This window comes from Triturus cristatus, chromosome 9 (genome assembly GCF_964204655.1).
Source record: "Triturus cristatus chromosome 9, aTriCri1.1, whole genome shotgun sequence".
Taxonomy (NCBI): Eukaryota; Metazoa; Chordata; class Amphibia; order Caudata; family Salamandridae; genus Triturus; species Triturus cristatus.
This window is the reverse complement of record NC_140592.1, coordinates 25,471,778-25,489,768: the sequence shown is the minus strand read 5'-3', so window position 1 is coordinate 25,489,768 and position 17,991 is coordinate 25,471,778. Positions and strand designations below refer to the sequence as shown.

General features: G+C 46.9%; 1 protein-coding gene across 1 annotated transcript in view; it reads right to left on the bottom strand.

Annotated features, from left to right (window-relative positions):
• Nucleotides 1-217: 217 nt before the first annotated feature.
• ARPC4 (actin related protein 2/3 complex subunit 4) overlaps nt 218-17,991 on the bottom strand; it is a 59,650-nt gene continuing 41,876 nt past the window's right edge. Inside the window, exons 4-6 of the mRNA XM_085624278.1 lie at nt 17,812-17,907; nt 17,542-17,712; nt 218-1,967 (exon numbers count right to left, since the gene is read on the bottom strand). Coding sequence (XP_085480404.1) covers nt 1,962-1,967; nt 17,542-17,712; nt 17,812-17,907 — 273 coding nt within the window. The 3' untranslated portion in view covers nt 218-1,961. The remainder of the gene's footprint in view (nt 1,968-17,541; nt 17,713-17,811; nt 17,908-17,991) is intronic.

The following is a 17,991-nucleotide window of genomic DNA, read 5'->3' as shown; positions in this document are numbered from 1 at the left end:
ACAGTTACCTTCCACTTTTGCTCTCAGAACCCCGGAGTCCCTTCGCTTTCTCACTGATGGTAGCTTTGTGTTCGACCCTGTACAGGGCTCCGCTGCACTTCAGTTAAGATCAAGCTATTCAAATTCTGCAACCATGAATACATACATATGTAGCTCTGCACAATAAACAAACCATCAAAGCATAAGTGATTTCAAGGTTGAACACCATGCAAGAAGCTGGACAAAAAGAGCTTTTAATATGAAGAAAAAGTATACAGAAGGTGCAAAAAGCAGAACAAAAAGTACAGGTCCTTAGTTCCCCTGTTGCAGGGTGAACCCACTAATTTCAGGAAATGAGGGCAGAGAAGGGAGTTGAAGTAGGGGAAGGAATACGCCCGAGTCGCCATTCACTCCAAGACCTTGTTGAAAGGCCATCGGACTGCTAATTTACGAAACCCTGTATATAAAAGGAGGTACTTGCTGGACAGGAATGTATGATTGCATGAGACACTCTGAGATGATTTTCTTTCAGAACATGAATTTGCATTTTCTAACTGAATTACCACGCGGCCCAACATTGAAGATTAAAAACAGTACCGTGGACACAAGGAGAGCTTCATCTGGCATCAATTCCATTCTGATTTGCTGCGCCATTTCCAGACAAAATACCATACGACTTCCCGAGTTGCCCAAAAATGTCTGATGTTATCAAACTGCCAATTTGTTTCACTCAGACCTTAAATGTAATACATGATATGTGGGTGGTTCCACCTGCATGACCCACTTGTTCTAATTTAGACCAGGATTTGTGGTATGTGCTGGCACAAGGGACAAGAACGTGAGTACCCATACACTTTTAAATAAGAAATTGCAGCTGCATGGACCGGGTGATCCAGCAAACAGTGTCCTTTGTTTGACCTAATCCAGTCAAATATTGTACCAGATTCAGGTTGAAAGCAAGCGTATGAATAAAACTGTGTGGATATCGGCAACGTTTCCACACCAGAATCCTAATCCCAACCAGAGGACATATAAAAAGGGGAAGAGGAAACAGTTACCCGACAGAGCCAAGCATCTTCCACATTTGATGCATACCCAATGGAAAACGGAATGAGTAGCAAATATACAACGCTCAGTGACCTGTTACTAGGATTACCCTGTTGTAAAGTGGAAGAACCTCTAGTCAGTGTCTTAAAAATAAGGTAACAAAAGGAAAAAGGCATGTTTAACCGGTGACTGGTCTCCCAGATTCCTGATCTTAGAAGTAACAACTGCGCAACAAACTGCACAAGTAACACCGAGATGTGCCCATGAAATCCTAATAAACCCTCAAGGTGAAGGAGGTTGGGGGTGGACTAGAGTAATGCAAATGCTCCAGCGAAGAGACCCAATCCTCTAATATTCTTGGATTTGTGTAGAAGGCACATCACCAGAGCAGGTGACCGAGGCAAAGAACACTTTAACTGATCCGCCACATGATCACTGCATTACCAGCTGGAGGGCTCCTTCAAGCACCTTTGGCTGATAGTCCCGCCCCACTTCCAACAAGCTCCCTCCATTAAAGACCCCATTTGGAAGCATGTATGCCTAACAAAAGGCAGTTTCTGAACGCACTCAGTATACAGATCAGTGCGACAGGAAGAGAGCCGTTGTACCAATAGGGGAACATACTGGGAGAATCAATATGAAGCAACTATAGCAAAGAATTTAGAAAATACAAAAACGCAGTCATAATAAGCACAATACTTCTTCGGTCCACAATAACAACTGAATCAAAACCATGAGGATTGACGGGCAACAGAGAACGCAGTCTGCGTTCCCTTTGACAATCAACAAGGTTTGGCAACGTCTCCTCATGTCTTTCCTCAGCAGATCAGGCCTTCGGTTTCCCTATCCTCCCCCACACAGCCTTTCCCAGACGATGTGGAGCAGTTGTACAGGAGCTCATGAGGCAGTAGACGTCAGTCGAACATTCAGGTTTTTCAAAACTGTCAGAGGAAACAAAAGAGGAAATTAGTCATAACCCGAGGCATTGGCGTACAATGTACACGAGGATCAAAGGCAGATATGTCTTATGAGCTCTAAATGCATTACAGGATTAGTTTGTGTCTTCGGCATTTTTAAGGTTCAAGGATACCTGTAATACAACTGGGGTATTGGGGGCAATGAAGGAATAAGGTGTGTGCTTGTGTACAGGATTAAGTAGTGTCTGTTTAAGAGAGCGTGTGAATATCAACGTATCTGCGAGACACCTAAACAACACTTTCAGTGGCGAATGAACAAACCTTTAAAGCACTCCCGAGAAAGATTTCCAAAGAAAAGAATTTCAGAAAATCTAGATTTTTTTCTTTGCACTACAGCTGGAAAACAACTGCCCAGTTAATATCCAACAGCAAGCTCTTTATTGGCCACATATGCAGTCCATGTGAAGTTGCATGGCAATAGCAGAGGTGCTCATAGTGTCAACGTGGATGGTAAATCATCCACAATGCAAAAGGCCTCCTATAAACTCTATGGAACATATCTGATTACTTGACAAGCAGGACAAATCGTAATTAGTAAACAGAAGGAGATGATGAAAACCGTAACTAGTCCCAGGAAAGGTCCTCAAGAGGATACATGCCACAAACCAATTCAAGCAGCATTTCATTCAAAGCAAACCTATGGGTTTAACCAAGACAATGCCCAATATCCCGGGGTTGACTGTTAATCCGGGCAGATTTACTTCCACAGCCGTTTAGTAAATAATTGCGCACCCATCATGCAGCATCAACTTAAAAAGTAAGGAGAACAAAAATAGACCTTGTAATGCTCAATGGAAAGTAGACAGTTAAAGGGGCTCAATATAGTTCCTGTCAGCAGGGCTTCCCTGTAATACTGAATATCCACCAGAATTCTAGTAGAAAGTTTTTAACCTTCAACCTAAGGCTGCCAAGAGCAGTTTTGCTTTCAAACTCTTTATCCAAGCAGCAGAATAAAGGAGGCAGTTACCAAGAGACTGCCGACACACATCACTGACCCGAATATTCGACCTGTAAAAAGAATAAAGGCCAGATACGCCTTTTTGCCCAAGCGATCATGAGAGCCCTTGGCCACACTTTGTACCTTGGAAGTTTGGAAAACTAGGCTAAGGTGCTAAACAACTTTGGTCTGCAGAAAAGGGGGAGAGAAATACAGATATGTCTTGTAAAAATAAATCATCTACTTTTCCCTGTCCTCCTCGACACTCCTTTGGAGCTCCTATGGACTTGATAATTACCATCATGAACATTTAAGAAATGTACCAAGGCCAGAGTTTATTCAAGGAAGGCCAGGCCCCTGTAAGTGTACTGCAAGTTCTATCCACTGCACACTCTGATCCATTGCGGACGGATGATGTAGATGGATACAAGCTCAGAATAGGACACAGAACAGATGGGACCCAACTCCTAAACCAAAGAAGGTCTGCTCTATAGAAAAAAAGAGCAACATAACCAGAGGGGGTTCCACAGGACAAAACTTGCTGAGGAGGCCATGGGCTGTATTACTGAAGTGCCTCGGGGCAGAATGGGCGTTTGAGCCGGCTTTGTGAGCCCACGAGCACTTTGGTATTACGGAAGGGGTTACAGATGATTGTGCGGCTTCTTCTATAATACAGATAGCGCTGGTGCATACGTTGTACCAGCGCTATCTCAAGACGGCGATCCCTCATTTGAATGGGGGCGTGACCCCATGCAAATGAGGAAGTATAATGTTACTTAACCAGTAAGCATCTGTTCTTGTCATGTATAGCTGTAGATTCACATGCTTTGCATACTCTTGCCATCTAGGGTTGGGTCCGGATGTTTGCAGTTTGTTTTTCTTCGAAGAAGTCTTTTCCAGTCACGTGGTAGGTGATAGTGCGCATGGGCATCGACTCCATTGCGCATGGGCATCGACTCCATTGTTAGACTGATTTCCCGCCGAGGGTGAGAATGGAGTTAGTAGTAAAGAATAGAGATGTCCAGGGGTATGTATGTATACTAAGAGAGACAACTGCAACAGCTACAGGTACCCGGGGAGGCGCATGTGAATCTACAGCTATACATGCCAAGAACAGATGCTTACTGGGTAAGTAACATTATCCGTTCGAGGAATGTGAGCTGTAGATCACTTACTTTGCACAGACTATATAGTAGTATTCTCCCAAAGCGGTGGCTAACCTGTAGTCGCTGGAGTTGTCTGGAATAGTGTTTTAAGTACTGCTTGGCCCACATTAGCTTGTTGTCTTGCTAACACATCTACACAATAATGTTTAGTGAATGTGTGCAGTGTAGACCATGTTGCAGCTTTGCAAATGTCAACTATGGGGATGTTTCCTAAGAAAGCCATAGTAGCCCCTAACCTGCGAGTAGAATGCGCTCTATGGGGCACAGTTAGAGTTCTTTTTGCTTTTGCATTAACAAGTTTCAATGCATTTAACAATCCACCTTGAAATACCCGATTTGGAAATAGGATTGCCCTTGTGCGGTGGTGCAAAAGCAACAAAAATTTGTTTGGCCTTACAAAATCATTTTGTTCTTTCGATGTAATATAAAAGTGCTCTTCTGACATCTAAAGGGTTTAGGGGTCGTTCTGCAACAGAATCAGGTTGAGGGAAGAATACAGGTAATTCTACCGACTGAAATATGTGAAATGCAGATACTACCTTGGGTAGAAATTTGGGGTTTGTACGAAGAACCACTTTGTCTCTGTACAGTTGGAAAAAAGGTTCCTCTATGGTTAGTGCCTGCAGTTCACTCAATCTCCTCAGTGAAGTGATAGCAATGAGGAAAGCGGTTTTCCAAAAGAGAAACTGTGGCTCGCATTTATACATGGGCTCAAAAGGTGGCCCCATTTATCTTGTGAGGACTACGTTAAGATTCCACACTGGGGTAGGTGGGAGTCTTGGTGGTATGACTCTTTATGGTCCTTCCATGAAAGCTTTGATTAAGGGTACTCTGAAAAGCAATAAATGTTGCCTATTTTGTAGATACGCAGCTATTGCAGCGAGATGTAGCCTGATGGAGGTTTAAGCCAATCCCGACTGCTGCAAGTGTAAAAATTAGCAGATGATGTTTTGTATGGAAGCATCAAGAGGGTTGATGTGATTGTTATTGCAATAAATAACAAAGCATTTCCATTTAGCTGCGTAACAGGCTCTTGTGGTAGGTCTTCTGGCCTCCTTGATGATGTTCAAGCAGTCTTGTGGAAGGTTCAGATAACCAAACTCAATGACTTCAGGAGCCGGATCACGAGGTTCAGTTGTTTGGGACCTGGGTGTCTGATTTCTCCATGGCTCTGTGCGAGGAGACTGGATGTTAGGTGCAGCTTTTGATGCGGGACCAGAGACTGCTCCAACAGGGTTGTGAACCATGGTTGATGGGCCCATGTGGGAGCTACATGGATCAGTGTGAGGGAGGTTTGCCTGAGCTTCCGAACCACTAATGGAATGAGTGGGAGAGGCGGAAAAGAGTAGGCAAATATCCCTGACCAGTTCATACATAGTGCATTGCCCTTGGAGAGCGGGTGTGTGTACCTGGAGGCGAAGCGTTGGCATTTTGGTGTGTGGCAAACAGATCAGAGGGACTCCCCAACTCCCCAACGTATGGGAGGAGAACCTGAAGGTGAAGCTCCCATTCGTGTATTTGCTGCCTCTGTCTGATGAGGCGGTCTGCAATCTGGTTGTTCACTCCTGGGAGGTGTTCCGCTAGGAGATAGATTTTGAGGTGAATGGCCCACCTCCAGATGTCTTGGGCTAAGTGGGAGAGTTGAAGAGATTGTCATCCCCCCCGTTTTTGTATGTAATACATTGCTGTCATGTTGTCGGAACAATCTAAGACAGCTTTGCCAGCCAGGTGAGTTTGAAATGCCTGGAGAGCTAGAAAGATTGCAAGCAGATCTAGATGGTTGATGTGGAGCAACCTTTGCTGTTCGCTCCATAGGCCTTGCACTGTGTGGTGCTGAAGATGAGCTCCCCAGCCAGTGAGGGATGCATCCGCTGTTAGTACTGTCCGTGGAACCGTGTCTATGATGGGCCGTCCTTTTGATAAAATCTGTGTGTTCCACCACTGCAGAGAGCGATGAGTACGGCCACTTACCAACACTAGATCGGTTAACAGACCCTGTGATTGGTTCCATTGACTCGCTAAGCATTCCTTAAGGGGACGCATGTGCAGCCTGGCATGGGGAACGATCATGATGCAAGATGCCATCATTCCCAGTGGTTGCATATATACACCCAACCTGGAAGCGAGTGATTGGATTGAAACTGGAGAACTAAAGCTTGAATGTTGCAAATTCTGGCTGCGTTGGGAAACGCCAGAGCCTTTTGAGTATTCAAGGTGGCACCTCAGTAGTTTTGAGTCTTGGCAGGCTGGAGATGTGATTTTATCACATTGACTGTGAACCCCAGTTGATGTAGTAACTGAATTGTTCTGAGAGTGTGCTAGCGACACTTTGGATACGTACTGTCTTTGATGAGCCAGTCGTCCAAGTAGGGGAAGACATGGATGTGTTGTCTTCTCAGGTGAGCAGCGACTACTGCCAGACACTTTGTGAAGACTCTGGGGGCAGTGTGAAGACTCTGGGGGCAGTGGTGACTCCGAACGGGAGTACCTTGAACTGGTAATGTTGACCCGCTATTACAAATCTGAGAAATTTGCGATGAGCGGGATGGATTCGAATATGAAAATAGGCGTCCTTTAAGTCTAGAGTAGACAGAAAGTCATCCTTTTGCAGAAGTGGTAGTACTTGTTGAAGTGTTACCATGGGAAAATGGTTTGAATGTATGTAAAGATTTAGTTCTCTGAGGTCCAATATTCGGCTGAGAGAACAGGGAAGTGTATTTGAGACTCAACCTTTGCTGTTGTTGCCTCTGTAACCCCCTCTGAAATAACCCTTTGAGGCAGAGAGTGGATTGTTGCCCATGTACATGGTGGTGGGCTCTGAGGAGGTATATTTGGACCCTCCGCGGTAGAAGGAGCGCCTAAAGGAACCATGTGCTTGTGTTAGTTGAAGGGCTCCCATGGATTTGGCCACTTTAGTGTCCTTCATTTTTTCAAGTGAGGAATCTACAAACGGGCCAAAGAGGTGTTCTTTGTCAAAGGATGTGTTCAGTATGGAAGTCTGAACCTCAGGTTTGAAACCTGAGATAAGTAGCCAGGCGTGCCTTCTTAAAAGGCCGATGGTGACTACAGCTCTAGCAGCAGTGTCTGCAGCATCTAGGGAGCACCTGATTGCATTATTTGAAATGAGCTGTCCCTCCCGCACTAGGTCTTGCACTTTTGATTTATGTTCATCAGGCAGAAATTGGAGCAAATGCTCCGTCTGTCCCAATATGCCCTGTAATACCTTGCGAGCAGTGCTTGCGTGTTAGAGATGCGCCAGACGTTTGCTGCCTTAGCGGCTACCCTTTTCACCGAAGCGTCAATAAGCTTTGATTCTGTATCGGGGGTGGAGCATCTCCTGTAGTTTGGGAGTTGGCCCTTTTACGTGCATTGGACACTACTAGGGAGTCGAATGGTAACTGTCCCTTTATGTACGCTGGGTCAGATGGTGCTGGCTTGTACTTTTTATCTACCCTAGGGGTAAGGATACGGTCCCTGACAGGGTCATTAAATGTGTCATCAACTTGCCTGATCATACCCTTGAGCATAGGGAGTGTGTGCGATGACTTTTGTGTGCTGCTAAGGGTTTCAAAAAGGAAATCTTCTTAAAGGAATTCTTTGTGCAGCTGTACACCATGGTAGTTGGCAGCTCTACCCAGCAGTTCTATGTAACCTACGCTGTTGTCCGGTGGGGAGGGCTTGGTAGGGTACAGGTAAGGATCATTTCCAGTGAGAGAGTCAGTATTATAATCTACCCATGGGTCTGGGAGTAATGGTGCAATGTCCCCAGCCCCATCCCCATCCTCATTGTCATTATCCTGATCTTCAGGTGTATGTGGTGGGGAGTGCTCAGGTGAAATTACTAAAAGGTTGAGGCTGAGGAGAAGAAGGAGATGAAAGTGGAGGAGGAGAAGGATTAGTTCCGACATTCTTCCTCTTTAAAGGAATGTGGTAGGTCTCCTCTGTGTCAGGTTTCCTTTTGTGGTGATATGTCCAGTAGTTGGATGGATGTACAACTGTCTCTGTTTCGGATCCAGTTTGATAGGCGGAGCATCGAAATGCTGTTCTTGAGATGGAATTGGCACATCCGGTTGTTTTAGTGCTGAAAGTTTCGGTGCCGATTGTTTTGGATCCTGATGATTACGGATCCAGAGTTTTCAGCGTGGAACGGGGCGGGCTTCGACTATGATCCCGAAGGCTACGGATTGGAGCCTGTTCTCGGGTGGCTCGGCGCCGGAAGGCTTTTGGGTGTGTTTTGGTGCCAAGCCGGATGGCGGGTGTCGGAAACATGTTTTTGGTGCTGACCGTGACCCAGAGGCGGGGGTTGGACCGAAGCCGCCTTCTTGGACTGAGGTGGACTTTGGGGCAAGGGAGGATCTGTACTCACGGTACGCTGCCCTTGCAGGATTGTGTCATCCCCCTCAGAGCCGTAGTCGAAGATGGGATCCTGTTCTTCTTCGGCTCCCGTGGCGTCTCCGGCTTCTTGTTCCGCATCCTCTCCGAAGAGGTCCGGAATAGAACTTGCGTGTTGGCTCTGCAGGTCGTGACGTCAAGCCCGACAGTCGTGAAGTGACTTCTTGGAGCGGAAAGCCTTGCACGCGTCGCAGCCCTATTCTCTGTGCTCCGGAGACAAGCACAGGTTGCTTACTTCGTGTGAGTGGGTGCGCAGAAACTTCGTGTGGCACCGAGGGCAGAATTTGAATGGAGTCTGTTCCATCGACTATGAGGCGGACTGACGCGGGTAGGCCCGACGGCCTTCCACAAGCTTCCCGATCGAAAGAGGGTTTTTTAGAAGTAAATACGATACGCGGAGAATGGGATAGACGATCGAAAACAATACCGTCGAGGGGGGAGTGCGTTGCGCACCGGGGTAAACCGAAGGAACAGTGTCGAACCGGAGCACAGCAATTCACGTCCGAACCAGATGGCGGAAAAAAACAATCTAACAATGGAGTAGATGCCCATGCACACTATCATCGAAAGGAGGAATCACTTACCTTGTGACTGGTAAAGACTTCTTCGAAGAAAAACAAACTGCAAACATTCAGACCAAACACTAGATGGCAGGAGTATGCAAAGCATGTGATCTACAGCTCACATGCCTCGAACATCTCTTTACCTCTGCACCGGCACTGTATTATGGACATTAGCACAGAGGTAAAAGTGCGCCTCCTGATGGCAACCTTCCACAGAGTCAAGATGGTCCTATGGACCCGACCCCCCCCCCCCCCCCCCGATATCCCCTTGCAGGCGGATGCAGTCACTCACTGCAACCGCCTGCAATAGAACCACTCTCCCCTCTTAAAAGTGCAGGCAGAGCAAAATGGAGCGTCTTTGAAGCAGCCGCTCCGTATTTCATTTGAATGTGCTGGCAGCAGGACAGCACGGGTTTAAGATAGCCCTGAGGACTGCGTATTCATTCTAATAGGGTGCACTTTCCCTGTTGCGCGGTTGACACACCTGTTTGAAGGTGTGCCATGGCGCAAAGAGGGAAAGGGTCCCGGAAAGGCAATATGTTAGACGAAAGGAATATGCTACTTACCAGTATGCATCTGTTCTTGGCATGTAGAGCTGCAGAGTCACACACTGAGGATAAGATCGCCATCTGGTGTTGGGCTCGGATGATTGCAGGTTGTTGTCGTCTTCGGAAGAAGCCTTTGGTCACGAGGTTGGTGACTCCTCCCCTGGACAACAGTGCGCATGGGCATCCACTCCATCGTCAGATTGTTTTTTCGCCATGAAGGGAAAAGATGGAGTGTATAGGAATGAAAGAAAGGATGTCCATGTGTAATGTCTAAGTAAGACAGATGCTGGAACAGATACAGGTCCCGGGGAGATGGGCGGGCGTGTGTGACTCTGCAGCTCTACATGCCAAGAACAGATGCATACTGGTAAGTAGCATATTCCGTTCGAGGCATATGAGCTGCAGATCACACACTGAGGATAGATTATATAGCAGTGCTTCCCCTTAGCGGTGGTCGCCTGTATCCATTGCAGCAGTTTGAAATAAAGTTTTTAGGACAGCCTGGCCCACTGAGGCCTGTTGTTTGGCTTGCACATCAACACAGTAGTGTTTAGTGAAGGTATGCGTGGTAGACCATGTGGCTGCCTTGCAAATGTCTTCTAAGGGAATGTTACCTAAGAAGGCCATAGAAGCCCCTATTTTACGCGTGGAGTGCGCCCTAGGGGGAACTGTAAGTGTACGTTTAGCCTTTTGGTAGCATATTTGGATGCATTTAACTATCCACCGGGCTATACCGGATTTGGAGATGGGATTGCCTTTATGTGGTGGTGCGAAAGCAACAAAGAGTTGTTTTGTCTTTCGAAAAGGTTTTGTCCTGTCGATGTAATAAAGCAAGGCTTTTTTGACATCTAAGGTGTGTAGTGCCCTTTCAGCTACGGAGTCTGGGTTTGGGAACAAGACTGGTAGCTCTACTGATTGGTTAAGTTGGAAAGGGGAAATCACTTTTGGGAGAAATTTAGGGTTTTTTCTAAGAACCACTTTGTTACGGTGTAGTTGTAAGAAAGGTTCCTCTAGTGTAAGGGCTTGTATTTCACTTACTCTTCGTGGGGAAGTGATCGCGATAAGGAAAGCTACCTTCCATGTTAGGAATTGTAATTCACATTTGTGCATAGGTTCAAATGGGGGACCCATAAGTCGTTAGAACCACATTGAGATTCCACACTGGGGAAGGTGGTAATCTTGGGGGAAGAATTCTTTTGAGACCTTCCATAAACGCTTTGATGGCTGGTACCTTAAAAAGGGACAGGTGTTGCCTATTTTGCAAGTAGGCTGCTAAGGCTGCTAGGTGTAAACGTATAGAGGAATACGCTAGATTGCATCTTTGCAAGTGTAGTAGATAGCAAATGATGTTTTGGATGGAAGCATCCAATGGATGTATGTCATTATTAGCGCAGTAGATGGCAAATAGTTTCCATTTCGCGGCATAACACGCTCTAGTAGTAGGTCGTCTGGCTTCCTTTATGATATTCATACAGTCTGGAGGGAGATTGAGGTATCCGAACTCTAAGACCTCAGGAGCCAGATCGCTAGGTTCAGTGTTTGAGGATCTGAGTGTCTGATTTCTCCATGGTTCTGGGTTAATAGATCCGGGGAGAGGCGTAGCCTTTGATGTGGAACTAAAGATAGTTCCAGAAGTGTGGTGAACCACGGTTGACGTGCCCAAGTGGGAGCTACTAGTATTAGTGTTAGCGACTGTTGTTTCAGTTTGCGTACCACAAATGGAACTAGTGGGAGAGGCGGAAAAGCGTACGCAAATCTGCCTGACCAGTTCATCCATAGGGCATTGCCCTTCGACTGTGGGTGTGGAAACCTGGCGGCGAAGGTTGGGCATTTTGTGTTTTCGGGAGTGGCGAACAGGTCTATGTCTGGTTGTCCCCATTTTTGGAAGAAGGGGAGTAGAACCTTGGGGTGTAATTCCCATTCGTGGATCTGCTGTGTGTGGCGACTTAGGAGGTCGGCCACCTGATTGTGGATCCCTGGGAGATGTTCTGCTAACAGGTAGATGTTTTGGGGAATTGCCCATCTCCAGATTTGCTGGGCCAGTTGGGACAGTTGGAGAGAATGTGTCCCTCCCTGTTTCTGTATATAATACATTGTTGTCATGTTGTCTATGCGTATGAGGACAGTTTTGTTCTTTAGGTGTACCTGAAAGGATTTTAGTGCTAGGAACACTGCTAAGAGTTCCAGGTGGTTGATGTGGAGCAGTTTTTGTTGACTGGTCCATCTGCCCTGAGTGGTATGGTGAAGGAGGTGGGCTCCCCACCCTGTGAGAGATGCGTCGGTAGTTAGCACAACTTGTGGAAGAGGCTCTAAGAACGGCCGCCCTTTGGACAGGTTGATGGTGTTCCACCATTTCAGTGAGCGAAGTGAGCGACTGTCCACCAACACCAGATCGGTAAGTTGTCCGTGAGCTTGGTTCCACTGTTGTGCTAGACATTCCTGTAAGGGACGCATTTGAAGTCGTGCGTGTGGGACTATGGAGATGCATGACGCCATCATGCCTAGGAGCTGCATGAACACTCTTGCTGGAAGAGATGGGTGAGTTTGAAATTGAGAGATGAGATTTTGTATACTGGCTATCCTGGCAGTGCTGGGATAAGCAATGGCTTTGGATGTATCTATGGTTGCTCCTAGATACTGATGTAAGTGGGAAGGTTGTAGATGGGATTTGGGGTAGTTGATAGTGAATCCCAAATTGTGGAGAGTTTGAATCGTGCGAGGAGTGTGGAGAACGCATTTTTGGTGAGTATTGGCTTTTATGAGCCAATCGTCAAGATAGGGGAAGACATGGATCTGTTGTCTTCTGAGGTGCGCTGCCACGACTGCTAGGCACTTGGTGAACACTCTGGGTGCTGTTGTTACTCCGAATGGGAGAACTGTAAATTGATGGTGTTGCCCATCTACCACAAATCGTAGATATTTTCTGTGAGCGGGATGCATAGGGATGTGAAAGTACGCGTCCTTGAGGTCCAATGTGGCAAGGAAGTCTCCCTGTTGTAAAAGTGGGAGGACTTGTTGGAGGGTGGTCATATGAAAATGATCCGAATGTATATACTGGTTTAGTAGTCTGAGATCCAGTATGGGCCTTAATGTTTTGTCCTTTTTGGGAATGAGGAAGTATAGAGAATATACCCCTGTTCCCTGATGTTCAAGAGGGACTGGTTCTATCGCATGTTTTTGTAACAGGGATTGAACTTCTTGTTTGAGGAGAGAGAGATGATGTGAGGACATTGGACGTTGTTTGGGCGGTATGTTTGGGGGGGATTGTATGAGTTCGAGGCAGTAGCCAGACTGGATAATTTGTCTTACCCACCTGTCTGTGGTGATGGAAGTCCAGACAGGTAGGAATTGTTGGAGCCGCCCCCTGACCGGAGTGGAATGGTCTGGGGGGAGTGGTGGCAAGTCACTGTTTAGTGGCTGGGGAGGTGCGGGTGTTATTGTTGTTGCCCCGCCCTCGACCTTTGTTATTGTTTCCCCGATAACCTCCTCGGAAATATCCTCTGTTTGGGGATGTTTGTCCCGAATTTTTAAAGGTGGATGTGGTCTCAGTTCCCGTGTTTTTGGAGCCTCCTCTATAAAAGGAGCGACGAAAGGAACCCCGGGTTTGAGGAGACTGCAGTGCTCCCATAGACTTGGCAGTTTCATTATCCTTCTTCATTTTTTCTAATGCAGTATCCACTGCAGGGCCAAATAACTGCTCTTGGTTGAAAGGTTGAGCCACAATTGCGGTTTGAACCTCCGGTTTAAAACCGGAAATACGGTGCCAGGCATGTCGTCTGAGTAAGACGCTAGTATTGACCGCCCTAGAAGCAGTGTCTGCCGCATCTAAGGCGCATTTAATGGAGGCATTAGAGATTAATTTGCCTTCTTGGATGAGGTCAGTGGCCTGGGACTTAAAGGGTTCAGGCAGATGTTGCATAAGGTCCTCAAGTTGGTCATAATGCGCCCTATCATACCGGGCTAACAGGGCCTGGGTATTCGCAATACGCCAATGGTTCGCCGCCTGTGCGGCGACCCGTTTGCCTGAGGCCTCTAAAAGCTTAGACTACTTGTCCGGGGGAGGCGTTTCTCCAGTTGTCTGTGAGTTAACGCGCTTCCTGGCATTTGATACGACCAAGGAGTCTAAAGGGAGCTGGGCTTTAATGTATGCAGGGTCCTGCGGGGCTGGTCGGTACTTTTTTTCGATGCGTGGGTTGAGAACCCTAGCTCGAACAGGGTCTTTAAAGACTTCAGTGGCATGCTTTATAACCCCTTTAATCATGGGCAGTATGTGAACAGTTTTTTGTGACTGCTCAAAAGTATCGAGGAGAAAGTCCTCTTCAAGGGCGTCCGTGTGCATTGTGACGCCATGGAATGTTGCTGCCCTATTTATAAGTTGGCCAAACCCTAAGTGGTCATCAGGAGGGGAGGGCTTGGAGGGGTAGGTAGTGGGGTCAGGCATGTCAGGTATTGGATAAGACCAGTCATCTACGGGTGCTGTGTCTGGGAACGTAAAAGGGTCGTTTGGATCAACAGGATCATTAAATAAATTAGGGGCCGCCCCTCCCCCCAAGTCATCATTATCATCCTGTGGAGGAGGTGAATGATAGGGGGATGGTAAAGGTAAAGGAGAAGGAGGAGGAGGAGGGGGGGGGACATGTTAGGAGGTAATAAAGGAGAGGAAGGACGAAGTGGTGAAGTAGCACAGTCCTTCTTCCGTATGGGAGCTGGAGGTGGTGTGATGTCCAGCTTCCGTTTCTTGTATGGGACGGCAGTCACATGTCCGGTTTCGGGATTGATGTAGATCCGCTTTTGAGTAGGATCTGGGCGAAAAAGTTCATCTGGCTCCGAAGGTGGTGGCGGTGATGACCGTTTCGGGTCTTTATGAACTTTTTTCGGCGTGGACGGAGTTTTCGGTGCCAATGGATTTTTCGGTGCCGACAGGTTTCGGCGCCAAAGGATTTTTCGGCGTCGATGGATTTTTCGGTGCCGATGGTTTTTTCGGTGCCGATGGTTTTTTCGGTGCCGATTGAAATTTCTGTGCCGAAGGACTTTTAGGCATCGATGTCGAAGAACGTTTCGGCGCCGGTGGAGACTTCGGTGCCGAGGAACGTTTTGGTGCCGAAGGAGATTTCGGTCTTGAAGCCTGTTTCGGTGCCGACAGTGGAGTTTCGGTGCCGAAGGTGTTATGGGTACAATCACATGAGGTTTGCTCGAGCCCGAGCCACCTACAGGCTTAGATGTCTTCGGAGCCTGGCCCGAGGGCGGGGCTTCTGAAGAGGATTTCCGGTCTCGACTGGGCCCAGCTGGCAGAGTCTTGACCAATGTCTTTTTGGATGGGGCAGGGGCAGTGGGGTTGGTACTCACACGCTGCCCTGGAGTGATGAGGTCATCGGAATCGTCGGCCTCGGACACGATCGAGATCTTCGGTGTCATCTTCAGGAACATCCTGAGCAAAGATGTCCTCCGGTTCTGGAGCTGGTTTGGCCATAATATGGCGTCGAGCTCTTCGGTCCCGAAGGGTCTTCTTGGAACGGAAAGCGGAACAAGCTGGACAGGTCGATTCGTTGTGTTCCGGCGACAGGCAGAGGTTACAAACCTCGTGGTGATCACTGTGGGGGAACTTCGCTCCACACCGGGGGCATTTCTTGAAGGGTGTCCTGTCCATCAGCCGCTTCCGGAACCGGTCCGAGATGATTTCGATGTCGATGGAAAGAAGATTGAAGAATTAAAATCGATTGCTGAAAGTTTTCTGCTGGAGCGGAAAAAAGTTCATCCGAACCCAATGGTGGAAAAAAACAATCTGACGATGGAGTGGATGCTCATGCGCACTGTTGTCCAGGGGAGGAGTCACCAACCTCGTGACCAAAGGCTTCTTCCGAAGACAACAACAACCTGCAATCATCCGAGCCCAACACCAGATGGCGATCTTATCCTCAGTGTGTGATCTGCAGCTCATATGCCTCGAACATGGGGTGTTCCACTTTAGGTCTTGAAAGCATTAACTCTCTTCTGGTGGCAAACTATTTGCAGAACAAACTTCATAAACCTCTGGACAAAGCTAAATAACCACCTCATCGCTGACTGCCTGCGGCCCAACAAGGAGCAGGAATGTGGCGGTTACTCCGGAACTAGACCTCTGCATCAGGACGTTTTATGTTCCTGACCAAAGGAGGCCAGGAGTAGGTCCATGACAGTGTACAACTTAAAGTTGTTGGATCTGTGCAGTCTCGTCACCAAGATAATGGACAAGGCAGGAGACACAAATGTTAACGCATGCAGGCACAGCTAGAGGGCTGCATGCCTTTAAGGGAGTACAAGTTGTGCCATATTGGCCAAGAGACTGAGGTTTAACCCTAAAGATGATCTTAAGTCTTTAGGGAAATTGGCAACATCAGGGGCTAAGACTGGTCAAACAGGAGCTCATTCCATAACTCATTCAAAAAAGGTGGCAAAATGTGCGAGTACCGACACAATGAAAATATCCACAAAAAGTATTCCTCTCCCGAGTTTGCACTCAAGGCAGGAGCTGCTATTCTCATCTCCAGTTTGAAGTGGTCCCCATGTCTGTCTGCCACAGGTAAGACCAGTTCCCAGTTCAAAATGTGATGAAGTGTGACCAAGTTAGTACACACTTAGAGGGAAGTTTTTGGGGTACACATGGGTAAATAATATAGTCCATTGCTTCAGACTGGGGCTTTACAGCTCTTTGGTTCAGCTGTATCCTCCCAGACATTTGCTTTGTGACAAGTCTCCTCATAGGCAGGGAGGTGTGGGTCCCATCTACTAGACTAGGACCTTTTTTGCCAGCAATATTGGCCTTGCCCAAAATAAAAGGAAAGGGGCCTGGTTGGTCATCCAACTGCAGGAAGATCAACTTGTGGTGCATGCACCGTCACTTTAGAACATGGTAACCTCGTCCTACAGGAGATCCTGATGCTTTAGGCACTCCTTGGAGTAGAAAGAGCAGTGCAAGAGGAGAGTGAATCTGGATCACATTTAACCCGGAGAGCATGAATTTCATGTCCCAAGAAAAACCATTCATATGTCATTTGCATCAATCTTCCATCTGATCTTCTTAAATACCAAGGTTTGCTTAATTAACAGAGAAATACAGAAGCCTTTCAGGCATGAAATACACAGAGATGACCAGTGAAAAGGCAATATTTATGCTGCAGCTGCTCCCATACGCAAGAATCAACATCTTGGCTCTGTTCTTTCAATGAAACAGAACAAATAGTTCAGGCGTGTACGGATATTTCAGGGGCTCCAAATGCCATTTTCAAATCATTGTTGGGTTTGGGTGTCGTGGGGCAGATTTCTAAGTTCACCTGCTGCTGCTTAGTATGCATGACAAGGCTGACCTTTGCAGTATGCTGCCCAGCACCATGTCTGTGGAGAACTCCAGGGACCCTATTCATATATGTTGGATATGGCAGATGAGGGAAGTCCAGATACCCTATCAGACCAGACAACTCTTAACACTCTTTATCTGCTATGTGAAAGGAGGGAAGAGGTGGTGGAGTGTTAAGCCCATTTTCACCCAGTCAGAAGAATCTCTATTTAAGAGTTCATGTTCACCATTGGCACCAAGCAACAGCAGTAAGTGTCCTGGATAAGTGGAGGAGCTAAAATGGATTTGTTAAGGGTTGAGAAATTTAGCCCTGTGTTACCTTTGCTTGGCAGTGCATGAAGACATTGTGATGGTTGATATAAGGTTAAGTTAGCAAATAATGAGTTTCTATAAAACTAAAGAAATTTGAGGCTGCACTGGAACACCATGCCAATTTCATAAGTGAAACAAACAAAAGGGGATTGGAGAAAATAACAGAAGGATGGGTTTTAACTGTACAGAGCACAACTATTTAAAGTAGAGCCTTTGATAAAAACAAATAGCTATGGTGTCCAAGAGGAATTAAGGCGATTGAGAGCAAATAATCGGGGCACACTTACATTCTTAAGAAACTCCTCAGCCACGATTCGAGCCCTTGCGTTGACGGAGAGCTTCATCTCGCTAATCTCCTTATCGATCTCCTCCATGAAATGGATGACAAAGTCTACCAGCTTGTGTTTGTACATTTGCTCAGTGTGGAAGTTTGTGATCAGAAAACTGATATCGTAACCCTACAGGTGGAGAAATAAGAAACCAAAACTTTAAAATCCTGTCATGCTGCTCAACGGTTCATCAACCAGTAGGTAAATTCACTGCCGACTTCAACTCACCTCCACAGGCTTTCGACGAAGGATGAAGAAGTTTTCTGCTCTCATCATCATGAAGCGCATGAATTTGTGGCACAGAATTTTCTCAATTTCATCAGCCTAAGAAGCAGAAAGTGAGAATGTCTTTAAAGAAACACACGAGGACAGGTCAGCAATGGCACCTTTCCGTAAGCAACGTACCAT